The sequence below is a fragment of the Sebastes fasciatus genome, chromosome 17 (genome assembly GCF_043250625.1).
Source record: "Sebastes fasciatus isolate fSebFas1 chromosome 17, fSebFas1.pri, whole genome shotgun sequence".
NCBI classification, from domain to species: Eukaryota; Metazoa; Chordata; class Actinopteri; order Perciformes; family Sebastidae; genus Sebastes; species Sebastes fasciatus.
The window spans coordinates 4,308,495-4,332,266 of record NC_133811.1 but is presented as its reverse complement, the minus strand read 5'-3'; the positions used below and the strand labels follow the sequence as shown (position 1 = coordinate 4,332,266).

Below are 23,772 nucleotides of genomic sequence, written 5' to 3'. Positions count from 1 at the left end.
AACCACTCCCCCCAAATCATTAACTTCATGACGGTCTTTAATTAAGAAAATGAGGAAATTACAGGAGAAAGAGCAACATTATTAAGGCGGGCCCAGATTCACTGCTGTCTACTCATCCTGGTTTCAGATATTACTCACCGGAGGGGTTCTCAAAATGTCCGGGGCCAGGGGTCCCTTACAGGGGAGGACCTTTTCCAAGGAATTCCTCTTAATCGTAACACTGATTAAGCATAATGCTTACTACCATTTGTACTCTCAGATGTCATTGCACCTATTTGTATTCTTAAACGTTTCAACCTAAATACTTCAGACCTGTTTGATAAACAGAAACACACATTAGTGCCTCGGTGGGGAAATTTACACTATTATTGAATGTTAACACCACTTATTCATCTTTAAACAAAGGGTGATTTTATTCAAATTGCATTTGGACTCAACGTGACAGCATTTATAGCCTACATTTAAAGTCATTTATCTTAAAAGCTTTCAGAAAATGAACAGTAGCAACACTGGCATAGTCCTAATAAACCCAGATATGTAAACTTACCAGTCTAAAGCTGACTTTCATTTAGTGCTTCAACTTCAAAATAGTGAACTTATTGCTGTGACAAATAGCTTTGACCATCACTGACTTATATGACTGTATAGACTTGTGATGAGTGGAGAAGGGGAGTGAAAGACATCCCTACACTAAAACAAAAGTAATCCAATCAACTGATCAATACTTTTATGGCTTTTAAACCTTGGCGACTCAAACCAAACCTCTCAGGATCAATACATGGCTTTCTGGCTAGTTTGACTCTTTAATAATAGCTCTTAAGCCTTTATTACCGCTTTGTTTATTCTGTGTTTTTATCCAGAATATGATCCAATATTTATTCTCACAACATGGAATAAAAATAAAAATCTAACAGGTGTATAACTTGGTGCACGTGTGCATGCAGGAAGACAGTGCAGCCAAATAAATTATTTTTTTTCTGCTCCTTCACTGTGTTTGTGTGTCTACCAAACTCAAAGTAAACAGCCGATTGCACACATTCATTCAAACACACCCACATGTCAGCGGCAGGCAGAAATACTGTACTATAATGACAACTGTAATTGAATGCAAATGAGGCAGTGGGCAGGCAAACAGGAGCACATGCATCACAATACACACACAACACACACACACACACACACACACACTCACACCTTGTAATGCGCCGTAATGATATCTTTAATTGACTCATTAACATTTCACACACTTAGTGTGAAAACACACACACACACTTCAGTGTCAAAGTGAACTGTGATATATTTTTAATGGAGTGAAAACATGCGTGCACGTGCGCGTGCGCTCTCTCTCACACACACACACACGGTTTATTTATTCATGAGCATCGTGCTGGATTGGGTCCATATTTTGCAGCCGGAGGGTAATAGGTGTGTGTGTGTGTGTGTGAGTGAGCAGAGCAGCGGTGGTGGTGGTCTCCGGACGGACGGACCGACCTGTACCGGGCTCTCTACCCGGAACCATTCTGCAGACAGGAAACTACCATTTTAACGGCAGCAGCATCGGAGGAGCCGTCGTACACACACAGGGGGGGGGATCCTAAATCTGACACGGGGCGGAAAACAACCGACCAGCCGACCGAGAGGAGAGAAGAAGGAGAAACACGACGGGAACTAAACAAAGGCTCCGTGAGGCTGAAGAGGAGCAGCAGACTGTGGCCACAGACAGACCGGAGCAGCCAGAGGAACTAGTGTTTGTTATCGAGGCAGCAGCAGCAGCAGCCCTCCCGGGCCGATGGACAGACGGGCCTCTCAGTGTTTTTCCATGGTGGATGAAGAGAAAGGCCCGCTGACAGGCAGTAGAGAGCCGGACCTGCTCTCCTCTCTCCATGGTCTCACTCCTCTCCTCTCGGGCTGCTGAGCTGCTTCTGCTTCTAGTCGTCGGATGCTTCAACAAGGTGAGAAAACACAAACAAGAGCCGTCTCCAGCAGGACGCTCATTAGCTAACTAGCTGCTAAGCTAACTGGAGCTAACCGCTCTGCTATGCTATGCTATGCTATGCTATGCTATGCTATGCTATGCTATGCTATGCTACCTCATTCATGACAGTTTAGTTATATTTATCAGTATTATAACGCTGTTACTCACACTGTAAGTTAATGTGAACCACTCTATAGGCATATATGATGTTATTTAACGACCGTTAGTGTAACATGTTGGTAGTTGATGAGCTAGCTGAGTGATTGATGGATGCTAGCAGCAGACGGTGCTGAGTGAGTGAGTGATCCGTCTAACCTGCTCCTTCACCGGTTCGTCTGTTTCAGACTGTCGACCTAAAGTCACCGGGTGTCGGCGGGGAGAGAGAAGACAGTTTCCTCCCCCGGAACACGCTGCGGTCCAGCAGGGAGCTCCAGACCTCCAGACCGGTGGATCATCAGCCGGTAAGATGGAGACAACGAGCAATCATCTCCCTCCTCCTGTCAAACTACGTGTTTACCTTCATTAGCTGCAGTTTGTCACTTGTGCTCTCCTCCCGAGCTGCTTCATTAATAGTGTGGGTTTAAAGCAGATTCAGCTAACATGTCATTTTAAACTCTGCACATATCTGAGCATGCTTTTTTGCAAACACTGATGCCGAATCAGGAGCTCACACTAACTCATGACACCACTGGCTGTGTGTGTTAAAAGTTATTTCCAAATAAGATGCACACTTTTCCTCTGATCTGAAAAAGTTGCTGCCTACTTTTTTGTAAGGAAAGAGATATATGTAACTTTCTGTTTGATAAACAAGAAGATATTTAGTCACTAATATAGGAGCATCAAATCAACTGGATGATGCTGAATACTGATCCAAGTACTTATAAGTCATTCATGTGATTGACAGTGAGACACCATGAAACTAATGTAAATATGTGCATCAGATAAACTAACTCATGCTGTAGAGTATCCTTAACCTCTTAAGCCCTAGGGTGCTGGAAGGTGTGGTTCGCCTAGACAGACATACCCAAAATAAATCAAGAATAGCTCCACAGCTACCAGGTCTATATACCTGATCTTGGTCTCTATTGACAGGTAAGACCTCAGAGAATTCATCCCTAGTGTCAGTAACATTGTGACTGTTACTATGCCTGAGTAAATTGTGATGAACATCCACACCTAAAAGGTTTTCTAGATCAGACAGTGGATAACACCATTATAGCAATGATACCATGCACAGAGATGCCAACGAATTCATTCAGCAACTCCTTGACTACAACTGTGCCAAAGCAGATAAAAATAACACAAAGCACATAGATTCTACAAAGGTTTTAGTGAGGATAGGACCAGGCGGACTCTCCATGTGGCCACTCCAAGTGTGCCAAATAGGTTTCCTACCTCTTGAAAGGGAATCTAGCTATAAAATACTCCTGATATCCACTACAAGAGGCTATGTGCACACAACGGAGCCTTTGGCCATGACTTTTACCTTGTGCATCATCACATTCTACCATTGGGCACAGTAGAAAATCAATAAAAATCAACAAAAATTGAATAATTTTGACTCCAAATGGAGTAGTTTTATTATAATAATGAAATATGATCAAGTAAAACTTATATAATAACAAATAAGATCAATAACAATGTAAATGAGAGAACAAAAAAAATCCAAAGTCAAGTATGTACATTCAATATAAAAACGGTCAAAAAAAAATAATAAAGTAAAAAATAAAATTTCTCGTTCGTTGATTTTGTAACTAAAATTATTGAAATCATTGCCAAACAAACATTGTTTGGACAAAATACACTTGGAGTGTTTTAGTAGCGCTAAGGCCTTGTCTTTTAGAAACAATTTGGAAAAAAGACCACCACAGCATTTTATGAAGTTTTTAAAAGACAGTGTTTTAACACAGCTCAGCCGAACCCGGTACTGGGTTCTTCGGGTAGAAGAGGTTAAAAACTCCAAGGACGTCTCTAAAACATTTTGACCAGTAAATAGGTTGGGAATGTGTATTATTATTATTATTATTGCACTAGAATCCGTGTTGAGCTCCTCTGCGGTATGTCATACTTCATTTCACATGACAGCTTGACAGCTCTGTAATTGTTTTCGTCAGGAGATTTCTGGGACCTGAAAATTGAGAAACCTGCTGTGCTCAGTGAAGCTGTGATTTGACATGTTGAGCATGTTTTTTCACATGTTGGATAAGAGTCATAGACATTTTTCCTCACAGAGAAAGATGTTTAATAAGCACATGTCTCTGAAACTGATACAGACTGTTAAGAAGCTGTAGTGTGGTCGATGCTACAGATAGCGTTGGTTTAAGGTAATTTTCTTTTCAAAATGTTTCTACATAATGCTTTAAATATACTCTTCAAAGTTGCTACATTGACTTTTTTTACTTTGTAAAATAATACATATGTCACCTGGTAGAGAAAGCATCATTAAGAAATACAGATGCTTTACATTTATAGTTTTATTTATTGAGGTGTAGAGCCACAAAGAGCTGCCACCGACCATCCTAACAAATACAGAAATGCTCAATCACACAGTCAGACTCCTGTTTTTGGCTTCTAATATTATAGATAAAATTCACCCATTGATCCATTACTTGTTCAATTGTTTAGGTCCCTTATTTTTTATTTCATTTTGATATCATGGAACGAGATATTAAGAATAATGACTTCCCTCTTAATGTTTTCTGTTACGAGAGTGAATCAAATTTGAGGTTATAGTTACAGGTGTAACGGCCCTCACATCAGCTGTACGTAAACATAAGAAAATAACTAATGAAAATATAATTATATCTTTATTTCTAATTTATTTGCTTTGATGTTTTTGTTGAGTCCTTCAGGTAGAAAGGTTTTTTTTTTTTTTTTACATGTAACAGGACACTTCAGCAGGGAGGATGTTCACTGTTTGGGGGATTTGAGCCCAGGGTCACATTCAGCACTTGTAAAACATAATATATATAAAATGTGGAAAGGATTATGCTCTGAAGGTCCTGGTGCAAATGTTGGTTGCAGTTTCATGTGGTTTTCTGAGACCATTTAACAAAAATGTTCACACATGGGTACAAAGGTGCAAATGGCTTTATATAGTGCATTGAGTCTGTGGAGCTTTCACCCGGGACATATTTGTTTTCACCACTGACACACCAACCAAACAGACTCCAAAGGCAGTTGTTAAAAATGGCATACTGTTAGGAGGAAATGTATCATTCAACCTGTTGAAAGGAATTCCTCATACATCGTGAATGGGCGATCACGTGCCACTGAGAGATAAAAGTCTTGATTTTTAATGCAAAAAATGAACAGATTATTTCCTTTTGTCTGGTTAAAAGAGCTGAAATCAGTAAGATCAGCTGTGCTGCATGGTCAGGAATAAAAACCTGCAGACTCAGTCGTGCTGGTTTTCTGTCCTACCAGCTAAAGTTACCTGCATTCACCTGGTGTAACAGGTGTGAACTATATCGCTGGTAGAGAGCTAGAATGAAACTCTGCAGCCTTCGAGACAGGTTTGACTGCCACATGCTGCTTACTGAAAAATGAATTAATGTATCCTAAATCTGACATTTTTATCTTTGTGTTGTAGTTTATTAGATTGCTGTTGTAATGTGTGTATGTTTCACTTCATTAAATTACAATGCAGTAATGTAGTTGGGTTTAAAACAGATCTTTAACTTAGTTGTGTTGTGTGCCATTTATTTCAGGCCGTCCCAGTTAGACAAACTGGTAACTGAGCAGAATTTAGATTAATTTGCTTTTGTACTGAGTAGCTGGACAGCAGAAGAAGTTTGTTTTGTGGTTTGAGTTTGGACTAGGAGTGTGATTTTTGTAAAAGTTGTAGTCGACAAATGTTTGTTTTGTCAATTTTTTAAGCGGGCTGCAGCTCTACTGTGTGTCTGTTTCTAATTAATATTAATTAGAACAAACATTGTTTTTATATATATATATATATATATATATATATATATATATATATATATATATATAAGAAACTGCTTCTCTAAGAGGATGTTTTTATAGAGAAGCGTGTGTACGGTGAACAGAAGCATCTTTCTTCTCAAAATCACCGTTCGTGTGTTTGTCCTTGTGGTTCATCAGCTTTCTAACAGTTCCTACAGCACCTTGCAGCATTAATGAGCTTTCTAAGGAACATTTCACACATACAAATAGACACACACACACAGCTTTAAGTAACAGCAGGTTTCAATATTGTTCAGAAGGAAATCAGCATTAATTTTTGGTTTTGTGATTTTTATTACTGCTGTATCTGAATATTCCTCAGATACAGGATCAGCCCACGTTACGAGCCCACAGTGTCGCTCTGCCGAGCTTCAGACTGTACGCAGATGTGACGGCACATATGAGGATGTTTGGCCTCTCTGGTTTCTGTCTCAGGGGAGAGCTGTTCATGTCGAGTGCTCTGTGCAACGCCAGAGGAAGGTCAAAATTAAGAACGGAGTTAACCTCAGTCTTTAAAAAAAGATACGTCACCCAGAACATGAGTCTTAAATTGTTTCTGTTCAGAACTTTAATGCTTAAGTTTTGTTCAGGAAGAACAATCAGCAGGTTGTTACCTACGGTGAAAGAAAGAAAGAAGCATCGTTTCCTATCGTAAAGACTGTCATTGTATGTTTATCTTTGCAGAAAAATTAGCAGTATTCAACTTTTGAGCACTGATTCTGACCAAACCAGGCCAAGACCTGTTACCGGTCTATGCAGAGCTTAGTCCCCATGGCCTCAGAGATGTTATGTGACACCATGCTTGTATGAATTCTGGTTATAGACAGCGTAAGGGGCTGTTCACACGCGCTGCGTCTAAAAAAACGTGTGGAAAATGCCAGCCGTGCCGCTTTCATCCTTTTATCCAAGGTAACTTGGAGGTTGCGCTACTGACTCACCTGCCGTTACTAAGCAACCAAAATCTGCTTGCTACGATGACGATGATGAAGTTACGGTAATTTAGCAGTAAGCCTCACTGACTATCTAAAAAAAAATTCAAAACACGTCGGTAAATGGATTTCCAGCACTCCTTTACAGTAGCTTTACTGCTCCATTTGTCAGTTTGCCTGACCTTTCAACCGGATGTTGTGACGTTCTTGGACAGAAAGGCTGAAGCCAGTAACATAGTCCGTGGGACATAATCGTAAAGCTCTGGGTAGCCCTGCAGTAAAATGATTAACTTTTCCTCTATATATTTAATATCAGTCTACGGGACTGATATTTACGAAAGAAAGAAAAGATATGTGCCGGCTGTGATGGGTCATTACTTGTCGCATGACATGCGGTGCCCGCTGTAGCAAACTATTTTTTTATCTAAGGGTGCAGCCGTCACGCCATGAAAAATAGGCGCTTGGGAACGCTTTTGCGTCGTGACGGCATCGTTCTTGCGTTTGAGCATGCCTGCCGCGCGTCTGTATTGACAACAATGAATTTGAGCATGCAAAAGGTGCAGCATGTGTACGGCCCCCTTAAACCAGATACTGGACTGGGTTTTTATAAAATCTAGCTCTAACTTAAATGACTGGTTGGTCACAAAACATTATTCTGCTTGCTTGTTGGTCCTAAATATGTTGAGGATTCCTGGTTTAAAGAATGAAGGAGTGTGAGGTGGCATTAATAATGTCATTTTTGATCTCAAGCCAGCTGCATGTTGTTGTCATGTTGCACATACTGTGTGTGTGTGTATATATATATATATATATATACAGTATTTCTTATCTTGTTTTGGATCAAAATGTCAGTATTATTAGAAGAAGATTGCTCTTCTTCTAGACTGATAGTTATCCCCAAGGCTGTGTTTGAAGCAGAAATAAAAGATTTGACAGAAAGTCAGATATTCTATTTTCTGATTGGGAATCTGTTGTAAATGCTCCTCTAGGTGTACGATGCTAGGTGACTGAGTGAGTTACATCAGACACTGGAAGCATCAATTTCCACATTGGTAGTGAAGCTCTGCTTTCTTTGACAGGTTAACAGTATCAAGCTACTGCTCCACGTTGTGACCCACATTTGCATGAATGCATTTTCTCCTTAATTGGTTTTAAAAACCTTTTGAGATCAAAACAGGAACATACTGTATATAATCAGTGAAGTTAATTGAAAATTTCTAAATATCAGATTACAATTCTGACTGAAGGGATTCGCTGAGTTTGAATGTTGATTCTCAGCAGCCTGTTTTCCTCCCGCACACAAAGACACTGTCCACCAGACCACCTTGTATTATCTGGCATTTAGAAGTGTGTGTGTGTGTCTGTGTGTGTGTGTGTGTCTGTGTCTGTGTGTGTGTGTCTGTGTCTGTGTGTTGGAGACGACAGGCAGCCATGTTATCCATCTAGGCTCTGTCAGCCACTCTCACTAGTGTATAGACAGTGTGAAGATGCAAATACCAGTCAAATAGTACACTTCAACACTTTAAAGTAATAGAAAACCAATATAATAATTAAATATTCTGATTATTGCTCCAACGTTTCTGTTCCATAAATGGAAACCAGTCGATTAAAAGTTGCATTTGCATATCTTAGTTTTGTCTGTTTAATTTTCTTGATCGCTGCCGTGTTTAGTTTAGTTTGTCAGCTTTGTCTTTAATAATGCATTTATTAACTTTTAACACTAGTGTGATTAAATCAGCTCTCTCATATTGCAAAGAAAGACACATTGTGCAACCAGACTTTATTCTTATTTTGGATCATGTAAAGAACCGAGGAAAACACCTTGCACAAAGTGGAGTTATATATTCACAGCAGCTGTCGGTTCATTGGGTTCAAGCTGGCTGATATTAGAAAGCCTGCTGAAGAATAACATTATACCAGGTTGAACAAACAATCAAAAGGCAGAGTGCTTTCCAGCATTTCCTCACTTTCCACCCCTCTGAGTGGGTATTCAGTATAAAGAGGGAAGGCAGTGACACAATTTCCTCTTAGCTATAGTCGGACATTGTCAACATGCATGTATTTTTAGCCCAAAAGTTTAGATGTGTTGACCACGGTTACACTTAATTTTCTCTGGAGAAATGTGTGTTGAAAAAGAGATACATGAAACTTACCACCCATTAGAATGAAACCTTCAAATTTGTAGTAATAAAACATCACCAAAAAAACTACAGGCTCGAGGACCGTCTCAACAGAAAGTGAACATTATATTTTTTTATATCAATAAAGTGATCAGCTCAATAAATGGACTGGCAAACATTAAATGTCAGGTTAAATAATCGGGCTGGGACGATTCACCTATCTCCCGATTCAATACTATCGAGATACTTGCGTGCCGATTCTATATGTATTGCCATTTTTAAGTATTGCGATCCGATATTACTATTTATTTTGTTTTTGTTTTTATTTTATTTTTAAAAATGTTGTAACACTAGACCATGGGAAAAAGTGGAATCTTTTATTGACTTTTACTTTGGAAAATATTTAAATTAATATAATAAAAATGTTTGATTTTCAGCATATATGTAGTCAGAGATGTCAGGCATTATTTATTAAAAAAATTTCTAGCAACCCAAAAAATCAAAGAATAAAGACATTTCCCTCACGAATTAGTGGTATTTTCTATAAAATTTTTAAGAGACATGTAATGTTTTGTACTTCTGGTGAATATAATCCAATCAATCTTATTTCCATAGATGTATTTTGTATATACAGTTCCCTTTGTTGACACCTTATTTTGAAAAACGGACGTAGTCCCACGTGTTTACTTCCTCTAACTTCTCCAAGGTGGTCTCTAGCTCTCCTGTCAGCTCCGTTCTCTTTATCCATCCATGGTCAGCTCCATTGGGGCCGTTTGAATGCATTTAACATAAATGTCAGTATATGGGTGCTCTACAGTTGTAGCGTCGGCCCATTTGACCATGGAGATGAGAGCGACGGCCGGCTCAACCGCACGTTACCGTGATACGATAACGTTTCCTGTCCATGACAGAGTTAGCATGCAGCTTTAGCCGTGATGTCTAGCTCTGCTCTTCCTGCAATGTGTGAAACCCAAAGTGTTTCCATCCTTTACTGGATGTGTAGTGTTTACCACGCTGGATTTAATATGTGAGGGTGCAGGTCGTATCCATGTATACCTGCCGCTGTTGTCTGCTTTGTCGTGTCGGCTCGCTGAAGCGGTAACTTCCTTCTATCTCCGCATAGACTCAAATGAAGCAAACATATTGAATCTGGCATTACAAAATATTTCAAAATTGTAAAAAATAATAATAATTAAATAATGAGTACTGAAGCTCAAAATGCAAAAATATGTTTATCTTCAGCTAAATCAATTGCTTGTGTTTAAACCGAGTTCTTTATTTGGTTCCCTTTGAGATAATCAGCATCCGGGTTTTGAGGCTCTGAGTGCAATAAAAGCAATACAGTGTTGTTGAACTCTCTGTGCCAGAAGTGGTTTGTTTATCTGCTCTGTATCAAGTCACTGAATCACTAACTGACATTATTGTGTCTTTTCTTTTCCCTTCTCATTCTTCAGGCTGTCCGAAGAACTCCATGAGGGGACAGAAGGGCAGTGAAGCAATGGTTCACCTTCCACTGAAATAACGGACACACTCCACTTCACGGGACCGCTGACCTGATTTTTATAAATCAGCATACGATTATGGAACACTCTGAAGAAACACTACAGACTCTGTTTTTTAGTATGATTTAGTTTATTGCCTATTTATGATCCTTTTTTTATGACATCCCACTGAAGCACTTGAAGGCTTCACTCTCGAATGGAGAGTAACAGTATTAGTGATACATTTATGTGAGAAAGTCAAGCATCGGCTTTTGGTGGATTATAGCGGTTCGTTGGACGTTCGGGGGTCAGGACTACCTCTGAAAATCCCACCTTGTCAGTTTGACAAGGGGTCACCGCTGTTTCCAGCAATCACAGGCTGAGTGCACGTGGCCGTTGTGGCTACGTGACACTTTGCCACAGCTGTATTGGAAGATGTTCCAGTTCAGCAAGTACCCCATGGACATCTTAGAGATGCTGAGTGGACACCAGGCCCACCAGTTCAAAGGCCTGGGATTAGAACGACAGCTGAGCCACCAGCAGCAGGTCCAGCTGCAGCATCAGCAGCAGCTCCAGCAGCAGCACCAGCCCTCCGCTGACAGCTCTGGAAGCCTCCTGTCCGGCCTCGGCCTCGGATCCCTCCAGAGTTCTCGGAGTAACGCCTTCGCCGACTCCTCGTCGTTGTTCGCCAAAATGGGCGCCCCACCCCCATCCATCTCCCATCAGAGCCACTCGTCCTCTTCGTCTCACAGCTCCAGGAAGTCCAGTAAGATGAGCAGCAGTAGCAGCAGCAGCGGGAGCTCGGGGTACCCCCAGTTCCTGCGTCCTTTCCACCCAGCCGAGGCGGCGCTGGCTCAGGAGCAGCTCCACTCTGGGATGGGACGTTTTGACTTCAGCGGGGGCAGCGGTGGAGGAGGCGCAGGGGTCCTCGGGGGAGTCGTCACTCCTGCACCCCCGCCTCCACCGCTGCATCCAGGTCTCTCTATCCCCCAGCCCTCCCCTGGTCCCCCCTCTTCGTCGCCCTCTACCTCCACCTCTTCGGCCTCCAATAACCCCCCCGGCAGCACTGCAGTCCCCTTAGTCGGCCAGTCCGATCCCCGCAGCCTCCACCAGCAGTTCAGCTGCATGCTCGCCGCCAACCAGTACTTCCTGTCCGGCGTCCCCACCAACAGCAGCCTGGAGCAGTTCCTCGTCCAGCAAGGCACTCACAACCACTTAGGCTTGGGTCTGGGCCAAGGGACCGGCGAGTCAAACTCGGCCCTGGCCCCTCCCCCCGCCCTCCACTCCTCACACAGCCACAGCCACACAGGGCAGCCTCAGCAGCAACAACAGCAGCTGACCCCTCATGCCTTATCTCATCCGCACAGCCACACCCACCACCCGCACCCTCTCCACCCGGCTCCCCAGCCTCCCCCGCTGGGTGGATTTGATTTCCAGGGCATTCCGGTCCTTTCCTCTAACCAGATAGCGTCACTAATGCAGCAAGAGGCCGGCCTTCCCCTTCCCCTGCCCCTGCACCTGTCCCTCTCTAAAGACGATGCAAAAACAGGAGACAGCTCGTCTTCATCAGCTTCAAGTGGAGGAAGCAGGAGAAAGAAAGCGATGGCGGGCTACCTGCCCCAGAGGAAATCGGAGACTAGTACCCACACTCAAGGCAGCAGCAGTGTTAGTAACTGCCATAACAGCAGCTCGAGTGGGCACAGTCAGAGCTCCTCATCGGGCCTCGTGGGAGGAGGATCTGGGGGTGTTGGGATAAGTGGCATCGGAAGCGAGCCACCGCATTCCTCTCTCCTCTCACCGTCCTCACAGCAACAGCAGTCATCCTCCACCGTCTCCTCCTCTTCGTCTGCCCCTCCTTCCTCTAACTCCACCTCTGTGCTTGTAGCTAACGGTAACCAACAGTCCAAATCCCAAGACCGCCACCGTAACAGTTCATCTGGCCAGGCCGAACCAGAACCCCTTTACCACTGTGGTGAATGTGGTAAAACCTTCACCCACCTCTCCAGCCTCCGGAGGCACCTCCGCAGCCACGGCTTGACGCCAGAAAGCCAGAGCAGGAAGTCAGACTGTAACTCCCCCAGCCCAGAGAGGATATTCTGCTGTGGCGAGTGTGGGAAGAGATTTAAAAAGAGGGGTCACCTCATCCAACATAGTGTCACCCACTCAGAAAACCGACCTTTTGTCTGCAACATCTGCCAAAAGTCCTTCAACCGTCGGGAGTCACTCACAAGACATGAGAAGATTCACGACGAGAAGCCTTTCCGCTGCCCGGCTTGCGGGCGTTGCTTCCGTGAGAGCACCTCCCTCCTCAACCATGCTGCTTCAGGTGCCTGTGGTAAACCTCCGCGGAGTTCAAAAAACCGGACGAGCAGTGGAGGGAGTGGGTCGTCCAACCCGAGCAGCAGTAAAATGGGAAGCAGTGGAGACAGGGTGGGAATCCCAAACGATGGGGCAGCAATGAGTAATGACGGGAAGTATGCAACGGATTATTCCAGAAGTCGCTACCAGAATCCGTCGTCCTACAGCAGTGGGGTCGACGACTACAGGCGACCACAATCCTCGTCTCTGTACTCCTCAGAGAGTTCGCTAGCCAGTGAAATGAACAACCAAACTCTGCGTAAGGCCCCTTTAGCCCCAACTCTTCATCCCCACCCACAGAGCCAGCAACAGCAGCAGCACCACCACCACCAACCGCCGCAACAACCACAGCCACACCTCCCCCTCTCCTCCCTATTGGATGATTCGGAGGACGAGGTCACCAGCAGCGCGATGTCGGCCATCGCCGCTGCAGCCGCAGCCTCTTGTGATCTAAACACAGAAAGCCGGGAAGGAGAGAGGAGGGATATCATTGGAGGCCTGCTGGGGGGGTTGGGGTTTGGTAACCTGGGCGGACCGTCATCCACGTCCAGCCTCAACGGTTCCACCATGCCTTTGACCCACCCTAGCCAGCCCCACGCCAAGCCCAGGAGGCCGAGGAAGCCCCGGGAGAAGAGGGACCCGAGCAGCATCGTCAGGAGAAGGAGGAGCCCTGCGCCTCCGGGGGACGGGACAGAGAGGCCCTACAGCTGTCAGATTTGTTGCAAACGTTTCAGAAGGGCGGAGACCCTGCGGCGCCACAACCGCGTCCACACGGGGGAGAAGCCTCACGCCTGTGACGTATGTGGCAAAATGTTCCGCGAGCCTTTCCACCTCACCAAGCATCTGACTGTGCACTCTGGTCAAAAAAACTACAAATGCAATCTGTGCGGGAAGATGTTTGCCTACGCACAGAGCCTAGTGAGACACGGGAAGCTGCACAGGAAAGGTGAGATCGACAGCCAGGGGAGGAGAATTAAAGGTGCTGCTGCTGCCGCCGCCGCTGCCGCCATCAGTCAAGTCGCCGCCTCGGGAAACTCTGACTACTTCTCAGCTTGCTCCCAAGGAGAGAAGTCTCCAACATCTGGCACCCCCTCTCAGCGGCTGTATACCTGTACAGTGTGCTGGAAGTCATTCCGCCACTATTTCCACCTGACGGCACATCAACAGACTGTCCACGGTGGCGGGGTGGGGCTGGAGAAGTCCTTTCGTTGTGAAGTATGTGGTAAAGCCTTTGCCTACTCCAACAGCTTAGTGCGCCACAAGCTGTCTCAACACGGCATCGACCGCAGTGGCCAGCGAGTCAACCAGTCCCAACCCCCCGGATACTCACCACTCTTCTATGATTCTGGATCAGGTCCAAACTACGCCGGGTCGTCTCACATGCAGCAAGGGGCGACTGGGCAACAGCAGCAGCAACAACAACAACAACAGCAGCAACCGCCGCAACAACAACAACAGCAGCAACAGCTGCAGCTGCAGCACCCTTTTCACTACCGCTCAAAAAACTTCCAAAAGCGGCATGGACAAACAAAAAAGCAAAGAAAAAAAAAAAGACGAGTGCTGATCCACAGCATCATGAGGGACGGAAAGCTGGTGGGTGTCCCTCTGAGCAAAGACACCCGCAGGAAGCTGCTGGCTCTGAGGAGGAAGAGGGGCAAACTGCAGGCAGCGCTCAACAAAAAAAAGCTCCTGTCCCAGCTGAGGATGAAGGGCGGCGTGATGAACGTGAAGTCGTGGAGCGGAGGTGCCGTGAAAGTCGCCGGACTGACCTCGATGGAAATCCCCATCAAGCGCTTCCCCTGCCCCATCTGCCCCAGCACCACATATGCCAAGCAGGGTTCTCTGCTGATCCACCACGCCATCCGGCACCCGCCGAGAAACTCAGGCCGCCACGCCCGTCTGCGGTGCCAGGTGTGTGGGAGACGCACCAGCTCATTACACAAAGCCTTGAAACACAGGGGCCACCATCTTAAACAAGCCGCATTCCAATGCCGCAAATGCCGACACCGTTTCTGGAACCCCCGCCTCCTGGAACGCCACAAGTTCTGCTGCCGGGGGGCGCCTGCTGGCGTGAACTGGGAACTGATGAGGATGAAATCTCCGCCGTCAGATAATGTCCCTTCACCGCCCCAGCTAACGGTCCCAGTTCTGGTCCAGCCTGAGAGATCAACAGTTCTGACTGAGTACAGTCAGTAAAAAAAACAAAAACACTTTTCTAGACTAGATTGTTTTGATGTTTATTTTTTTTAAATAATCCAAGAAGCAAGCAAGAGCTAGCAAGTTTTTAACAGAACAAGATGGGCGAACCCGGAGGGTTTAGTGTAACTACCGTCACATCCCCACAGCCCTCCTGAATACAATCCTAACTTACGGCAGCGGAGGTGGCTGATAAATTAGAGTGGACTTCAAAAGGCCCAAAACACCTCCCCTCAGGTGGAGGAACTCTAGACAGTTTTAGTAGCACCAGTTCGAAAAAAATGCATTAATCCAGTTTCGTTCCATCATGTTTTATTTTATTTTTAATTTTCCCATTAGCAGCGTTGGCGCATAAATACAGATTGGATGCCGATTTAGTAGAAGTGAGGTACCTTTTAGTACCAGTTTATTTTTTCAAATTGTTTTCACATTATTCAGTTAAACCGTATAGTCCGTGTCTCTTGCTCTGTATGTGTTTATTTGTTACCCCAGTGGAGAATCTCTCACTTTTTATACTGAGATGACATCTGCCCTCGAGATAAATTAAATCTTTTAAGAAAAATAGAAATCCTTGTGAAAAGTAAAGGCTCTAATCTGTCACGAAAGGCAGTTTGATGTGCTAAAAGTGACTGAAAAAGGAGTTAGGACAAAACAGAAAAGTGTTGGTGACCTTGTTTTTAATGTACACTACTTATGTCATTTTTTTAAAGAGGCGTGGACGGAGAGAAAACACGACTCAAACTGTTAATGTATTCAGGATTTGAAAAGGACAGCAGAAATAACCGGAGTGTACTGTACAATTCGTATTATATTTTATTATATATTGATGATTTGCTGTTTTTTACTCCAAGTATCATTTCTTTTATCATCGTTGGTATTGTATGGGTGGGAGGGAACGAGTTGGGGGACTATCTTTGTAAAACAGCGGGATGAGTATATGTATCGATGTGATCTTTTTTTCCCCTCCCTGTACCCCTTCTCCCACTCCCTCATTGCCACAGTTATGCCCAATTTTTGTAACAAAAGCGTGTACACATAGTTCATTACTTAGGTCCTGTCCAGACGTGTTTTTTTCTTTTTTTTCTGTAAAACTAAAACATGTAATATTATTACTAAATTACTATCCTTTTCTTTGCCTAAAAGTGAGTTGTTGAAAACCCTCAAATCAAATAAAAAAAAAAAAACTGAAATGGTACAGTTGGTTTAAGTTTATGTTAAAATTAGGGCTGCAACTAATGAATGTTTTCATTGTTGATCAATCTGTCCCTTATTTTCTCGATTAATTGATTAGTTGTTTGGTCTATCAAATGTCATAAAATAGTCAGAAATTACGATCACTGTTTCCCAAAGCCCGAGATGACGTCCTCAAATGTCTTGTTTTGTTTTCAGTTTACTGTCATAGAGGAGTAAAGAAACCCGAAAATATTCCCATTTAAGAAGCTGGAATTTTGACTTTTTTTTCTTAAAAATTACTCAAATCAATTAATTGATTATCAAAATAGTTGGCGATTAATTTAATATTTGACAACTCATCGATTAATCGTTGCAGCTCTAGTTGAAATCTGAGGACTCCCTCCCTAGTAGTGAGAAATAATGGTGATTATGTTAATTTAGGTAATGAAAAAAAGTCAGTTTTATTTTGCGAGTCCTTAATTTCCTTGGCATTTTCCAGGATAAAACTGTAATTTAGTACTAAATATATGGAAAATAAGATTTTCTGTGGGAATTTTTTTTTTATAATCATCAGTTTTTAATTTCTTATTGGAATTATTTGCCTTTCTATTGACACATTAATTCATTTGAAGGCTACTAATTAAACACAATCTCAATTTACCCAATAGTTACTATCAAGTTGCATGGTTCATTCCAGGAAATTCATAAAAATGTAAATTGTAAATTATTAGAAAAATATTCAGATATTACAGCCCCTTCTAATTAAGTGTTACCAAAAAATATATATATAATTTATATATATACTGATCAGCCATAACATTAACAACATTATGACCACTGACAGGTGAAGTGAATAACGATGACTCGTTACCATGACACCTGGCAATGGGGGGGATATATTAGACAGCAAGTGAACATTTTGAACTTTGAACTTTGTGTTGGAAGCAGAAAAAATTGGCCAGCGTAAAGATGCGAGTGACTTTGACGAGGGCCAAATAGTGCTGGCTAGACGACCGGGTCAGAGCATCTCCAGAACTGCAGCTCTTGTGGGATGTTCCCGGTCTGCAGTGGTAAGGACCTACCAAAAGAGGTCCAAGGAAGGAGAACCGGCGACAGGGTCAGACCCGAGGCTCATTGATGCACGTAGGGAGCGAAGGCTGACCCGTGTTGTCCGATCCAATAGAAGAGCTACTGGAGCTCAAACTGCTGAAAAAGTTAATGCTGGTTCTGATAGAAAGGTGTCAGAGCACAGTTTGTTGCTTATGGGGCTGCGTAGCTGCAGACCGGTCAGGGTGCCCATGCTGTCCTAATGTTATGGCTGATTGGTGTATATTGCAACAATAGCCCATCATTCAAGCTGCTCCTAAATTAATTTAGCTATAACATTTTTTCCTAAGAGGGTATTGGAATAATGGTGCTTGTTTTTTTCCTCCTCACCTCTCCAGGGAATTATTATAATGTTATTCACTTGCTTGTTCTATTTGTAAAAAAAAAAAATTAGTTGTAGCAAATGTGTTTGTCATTGTCACTGCCAAAAAATGGATCATTGGAGTTGAAGGGGCAGCTTTTTATCTCAATGCTAACCACAGCAATGAGTTCAGAAAGGGGTCTCTGCAACCAAACCACAAACAAAAAAAAAATCCAACTTGCATATGTGTGTGTGAAAGTGAAAAAACAACAATGTTTTTACAGAAACAATGTCTAGATATTCAGGGTCACTTCACTGTTTTCATTAAAACTACATCTTTCTACTGAAGAAATAGTCCCTAATATCCAAACTGTTGACGGCATGTATTTCTTTTATAAATATTTTGATTAATGGTGGTTTAAAAAAAAAGTCTTGAATTTCAGTTTTAACATTTTATTATGTTGATTAACTTTCAACTCCATTAAAGCTGAAATAGGTGAGATTAGAGCAAATAAGATTTAAAAAAAGAAGTTAATTTTATAAAACGGTCGCTATATCGTGACAGTAGTACATGAAACGGGTAACCTGAAAAAAATCATGTTCCTCTGTGTCCTCCGGTGCTCCTAACGGCATCTGCAAGATTTCACAGACCGGAGGAAATCAAGCAGTAAGAACTGATCTGAGATCTGCTGTCCATCTGCTGTCTATGAGAGCCGGCTGTCAATCACTCTGAACTCCGACCAAATGGTCAAACTAGGCAGCGCTGATCAAATATGAATCAATATTCTGTTACGTTAATGCCTATTTCTCTCCTCAGATGTTTTCAGAATCATCTTGTAGTGCCCGGTTTAGCTGTAAAATGAGAAAGTTTGAGACACGGCCGCCATCGTGGAATCTGGTGAAGGAACACCAAGTTCCGGTCACATGACTGGAGCACAGCCAATAGGAACGCACTCTCAATGAAATGACCTGTGATTGGTCAAAGTCTCCCGTCACTAGCTAGATTTTCTAAAGCCTGAAAACAGCTATGATGAGTAGCAGAAGTCTAGTTATCTCTCAGAACACTTGAATTACAATATGCTGAAAGATTATTATGGAATTTTTGCCCAATGATGCCAAAAATATTCTGCCTACTGCCACTTTAAGGGAAATACTTTTTCTTCAGTCATGAAAGTGTCTGAAAGTTTTTATATCCAAATATATCTGAAGCTTTTACTCAAAGAGTTGATTCAAAAAATTGCATCTAACGTCAATTTAATAATTTCTCTAGTAATTTTTTTATAGTGTAGTTAGAGGTTAAATGGTTTTGCGATATATCAATTTTTAGATTAATTTGACATGGACATGCTTTATGATCAGTATTAGGTTTAAGATGGTTAGCTGTATGTATGTTTTGATGTATGTGCATGTATTTTGATGTACATGCATGCATGTATTTTGATGTATATACATGTATTTTGATGTACATGCATGCATGCATGTATTTGGATGTATTTTGATGTATATGCGTGGGTTTTGATGGCGTAGTTGCTCGCCAGCCTCTCCAGTGGACCGTAGTGCATCGTGACATACACTGCCTCCCACTGGCCAGCTGTTGGAAATGCGACACAAATTTCTCAAAACAAAGATGACGGCCGGATGGCCAGAACCGCTAGCAGCCCTCCAGGTAGCATCCAGGAATATCTGGTCAAACTTCTATAGTAGGAGACCCTTGCAGGTAAATAACATTTGGTCACATCAAGTAATAACGAAGGAGTAATACAGTCGTTAAAATGTCCATGTATTGATTTTATTTTGGGAGAAAATGACATCATGCATCGCTAGCGAGGCTATATTTCAGCTACAGTTAATACTATTACTGTGACGTCATACTTCATGCGCAGTTAGTTTTTTGGCTGTAAATCAACTAATTTATGTTTTTAGAAAGAATGCAACTTGTTGCTTTTGTAAAAAAACAAAACATATTGACAATATTGAACAGAAATAAGTTTATTTAAAACATACAGTTCAACAGAGAGAGGTGGGGGGGCTGAGGATTCAGCAACAGGTTTGCATTGAACAGACAGGAGGCTGTTATAACCTGTAGGCTACTGTAATATGTTAGAATATGTGAACACACTAGTTTAACGGCATTGCAAATATATATATTATTTTATAACACCATATATGATTTTATTCATTGGTTTGTTAAATACATATTTCTCAAGTTGAAAACTCAAGTGCATGTTGTCCACCTGACTACCTGCCTAAAGAGGTATAAACACAAAGAATGCACACAATAAAGCCTGAAAACAGAGCCATGAGGGGGAGCAGAAGTGTAGTTTTCTCTCAGAACACTTGAATTACAATATGCTGAAAGGTTATTATGGAATTTTTAAAATATATTATATTATATATATATATATATTTATATATTTATTTTATATTTATAAAATATACATACATAATTCAAGTGTTCTGAGGGATGACTAGACTTCTGCTCCTCCTCATGGCTGTTTTCAGGCTTTATTGTGTGCATTCTTTGTGTTTTTATACCTCTTTAGGCAGGTACTCAGGTGGACAACATGCACTTGAGTTTTCAACTTAAAAAATATGTATTTAACAAACCAATGAATAAAATCATACATGGTGTTATAAAATAATATATATTATGCCGTTAAACTAGTGTGTTCACATATTCATGGTTATAAAAACACTGGAAAATTAATCTTGACTAAGGTTGTGATGATTTATGCATGAAAGGGTTAAGGTCAGTGTATGGATCTAAGGAATATTTGCAGCTGCCATGAAACTACTCAAAATAAAAATTAATAAATAATGTAATGATAAATAAAAAAAATTCTGAACACTAAACTTTCAGAATGACAGGAAAACAGCAGCTCAACGACATCGTCCGTCCCCTGGAAGCTTGTTTCAGATTATTAATCCACTGTGTGTATTTTTATCCACCCTCTCCTCCTGCAGGGACACTGAAGTGGTTTCTCTCTCTGACACATGTAGCCTGCGACCCCCCCACGCACACAACAGGAGTAGACTCAGAGCGCTGCAGCTCCACATACATCAATGATAGGAGGTCAGGTGTTGTGCACCTGGAGCACGCAGTCAGGTGAGCTGTTTATGCCTTCATCAGTATCCAGCTGCCCCCCCCCCTCCCCAGGTTTAGACTGGGGAGTCTCATGTGCACTGACACGTGACAACCAAGAGAATTATCTAGTTGTAAAAGCAGTTAACAAGAAGTATTCAGATCCTTTAGAAGTAACACTTTATAATAACCATCATTTATAAATGGTAAATTGATAGTTAACTTATTTTATAGTTATTTTTATCTGTTATTATACTTAATAATGTATACAAATTATTAAAGCTTTAATTTCTATTTTATTAGTAGTTTGTGTAATATTAAATAATATAAATATATATTGTATCATAGCTGATAGGAGACGATAACAATTACATTCTGATTACAGGAGTAAAGTATGATCAGTTTATTTTTGCACACATAACATTTTATATACTACATTAAGTATTTGTTAGTGATTACCAAAGGATTTGTAAACCTTTAAGAAATCATTTGTAAAACATCTATAAACATTACATAGATAGATGGACCAGAAACCAATTATTAACCATTGACATTAACTATCTAAATAATGTTTATTGATGCTTTACAAAGTATTTATTAACCATTTAAGAAGGTATAATAATCATCTGTTGCAACTTTATAATAGCCATCCAAATAATGATTATAGATGGTTTACAAACCAGTTATTAACCATTAACAAAGTTTTACAAATATTTATCTACGTAATGTTTATAGATGGTTTACAAACTATTTCTTAAAGGTTTACAAATGATATGTTAATCATTAACAATTACTCATAATAAAGTAAATAAAACGATATGTGAGCAAACAATAAACTGTTAGATTAACATTAATTATAGCATTACTAATAATTAGTAAATATTATGAATTATCATTTTGTAGTTTGTTAAGTTAGTTTATTTACCATTTATTAATGAGGGTTATTATAAAGTGTTACCTTTTAGAAAAATACACTTAAAGTATCAAAAGTAAAAGTAGTCATTGTGCAGTAAAATGTTCCCTGTCCGCGTTTTACTATTACTGTATGTATATATATATATATATATTTATATATATATATGAGGTATATGAGGTTTTTGGATTAATATAACCGCTGCATTAATGTGTATGTTGCATTTTACTGCTAATTTTAACTCCTTTATATTTATGTATTTATTTGATGGAGACAGATACAATATACATAGACAAACTGAAAACAAGCATGCATAGTGCTTATAGCGGATGCTAGTCTGCAACATCTGTTCCCTAGAAGGGCTTTTATATACTGTTGGCTAGTTTAATCTACAGCAATGCACCATATTATATAAGATCATCATATGCTTGTAGCATCGCTGTCCTGTGAGAATTACTATTTATTAAAAAGTCAACTTTTCATTGTGTCAGAAAAACAGCCCTGGTTTCAGCTCTGTGATGAGGCATTTTCCAGCTGATCCAAGAGGCTTTTTAAATTGTTTATTTAGCTTAAGAAGTAAGTTACATTATCCTTCCGTTTATTAGAAAAAAAATAAAAATCACTGAACAGTAAGGGTATAAAAATTGTAACTTGAAAAGTAAGTAAAGCTGTCAAGACAAATGTAGCGGAGTATGAAGTGCAACATTTACTTCTGAGATGTAGTGAAGAAGAAGTATAAAGTTGCATACAATGGAAATACTCAAGTTAAGTACAAGTACCTTGAATTTGCCTTTAAATAAATATATAGTTCCATTCCAGAACTGGTGAACAGTGTGTTGTAGCTGTGGACTGTATTTTGACTGTAATGCTTTGGTGCATTACTGATAAACCGCCACTAGATGGCGACACGTAAACACAGTTTAAATGATGGCTGCCTCCCAGGTCTGGAGGAAAGGAGTGAGGGGGAAATAATCTGAATTGGAAATGCCTCATGAAACTCAGATCACACATTAGTGGAGTCAAGCTGTTGTTCCTCACTTCCACTAATGCATGCCAGCATACACACACTCCTGTTATGTGTGTGTGTGTGTGTGACAGAGATAATTTTGGCCTCTTACTACTACTAGCACATTCCTGTCATGTATATTTGACAGCACTCTGTCACCAGATAGGCCTTGCAGGCTTTTCCAGGTCCTTCAAGGAACTGTTGTTCCCACAGTGCAGCTGCTGCATCTGATTCATGAATCACTCAAATTAGTATCAACAGGAAGCTCATGATGTTGCATGTTTATGTGTGATTTATGCCTTCATAGGCTGTTATTATTAGTCTGTCATTGATGATAGATTTGCCATTTTAGCTTTCACTTGATTCTACACAGGAAATACATGACAGGGCATGATTAACAAGACCAAACATGATAATTGACGTGAACACTATTGAAGAACAAAAATGTAACCATATGAGAAAACTCTGTGATGATTATTTAGTAATTTATTTATTTATTTAGAAAGGACAGTGCACATTAATAAATGTCCTACAGTTAGCCACAAGGCTATTTTTTTATCTTTATTTTATTTTTTTAATTATTTATTTTTGCAAAAAGGATATCTTTCAACTGTAGTTCCTGGACATACATTACAGAGTAATCATAAAAAAGATGATTAAAAAAATGGATATATGCATGCAGTGTAGAGTAATAATAAAAAGTTAATATCAGTAGTAGTATTACAAGAAATTTAAGCTACTGTAAGGTACAAATTAGAAGATAAAACATACAATATAGTACACAGCATACAAAACAATAAAAGGAAAATTATTAATAATAATATTAATATGTACTATTCAACAGAACATTATGCTATATTAGCAGGTAAGTGAAAGAGTTTGGGATATAATTTGATTTGATTTTTTTTGGATTTTGTAATTTTATTTAATATGTATCATGTTTTTACCACTTTAATCATTCAATCATTATTATTATTATTATTATTATTGACTCAGTATTTTTTTAAATACTTTATTTTATTTTATTTGTTTCATGTTTTTAGCACTTTAATCATTCAATAATAATAATAATTATTATTATTATTATAATAATAAAAATTATTAGTATTATTATTGACTCAGTACTTTTGATTCAGTATTTTTCTAAACATTTAATTTTATTTGT

At 40.7% G+C, this 23,772-nt stretch overlaps 2 protein-coding genes across 2 annotated transcripts in view; both read left to right on the top strand.

The window, feature by feature from the left end:
* The first annotated feature begins 1,424 nt into the window (after positions 1–1,424).
* LOC141754939 (uncharacterized) lies at positions 1,425–16,214 on the top strand. Its single transcript, XM_074614400.1, has 3 exons — positions 1,425–1,952; positions 2,320–2,436; positions 10,445–16,214. The coding sequence occupies exon 3, from the start codon at positions 10,907–10,909 to the stop codon at positions 15,023–15,025; it is 4,119 nt and encodes a 1,372-aa protein (XP_074470501.1). The 5' UTR covers positions 1,425–1,952; positions 2,320–2,436; positions 10,445–10,906; the 3' UTR covers positions 15,026–16,214.
* A 4,238-nt stretch (positions 16,215–20,452) lies between these two features.
* dbpa (D site albumin promoter binding protein a) overlaps positions 20,453–23,772 on the top strand; it is a 40,036-nt gene continuing 36,716 nt past the window's right edge. The window contains exon 1 of the mRNA XM_074612726.1: positions 20,453–20,712. Within this exon, the coding sequence (XP_074468827.1) occupies positions 20,468–20,712 (245 nt within the window). The 5' untranslated portion in view covers positions 20,453–20,467. The remainder of the gene's footprint in view (positions 20,713–23,772) is intronic.

Bases quoted from the DNA above. Each gene is read 5' to 3' on its own strand.
- LOC141754939 (XM_074614400.1), top strand. From the start codon at position 10,907: ATGTTCCAGTTCAGCAAGTACCCCATGGACATCTTAGAGATGCTGAGT.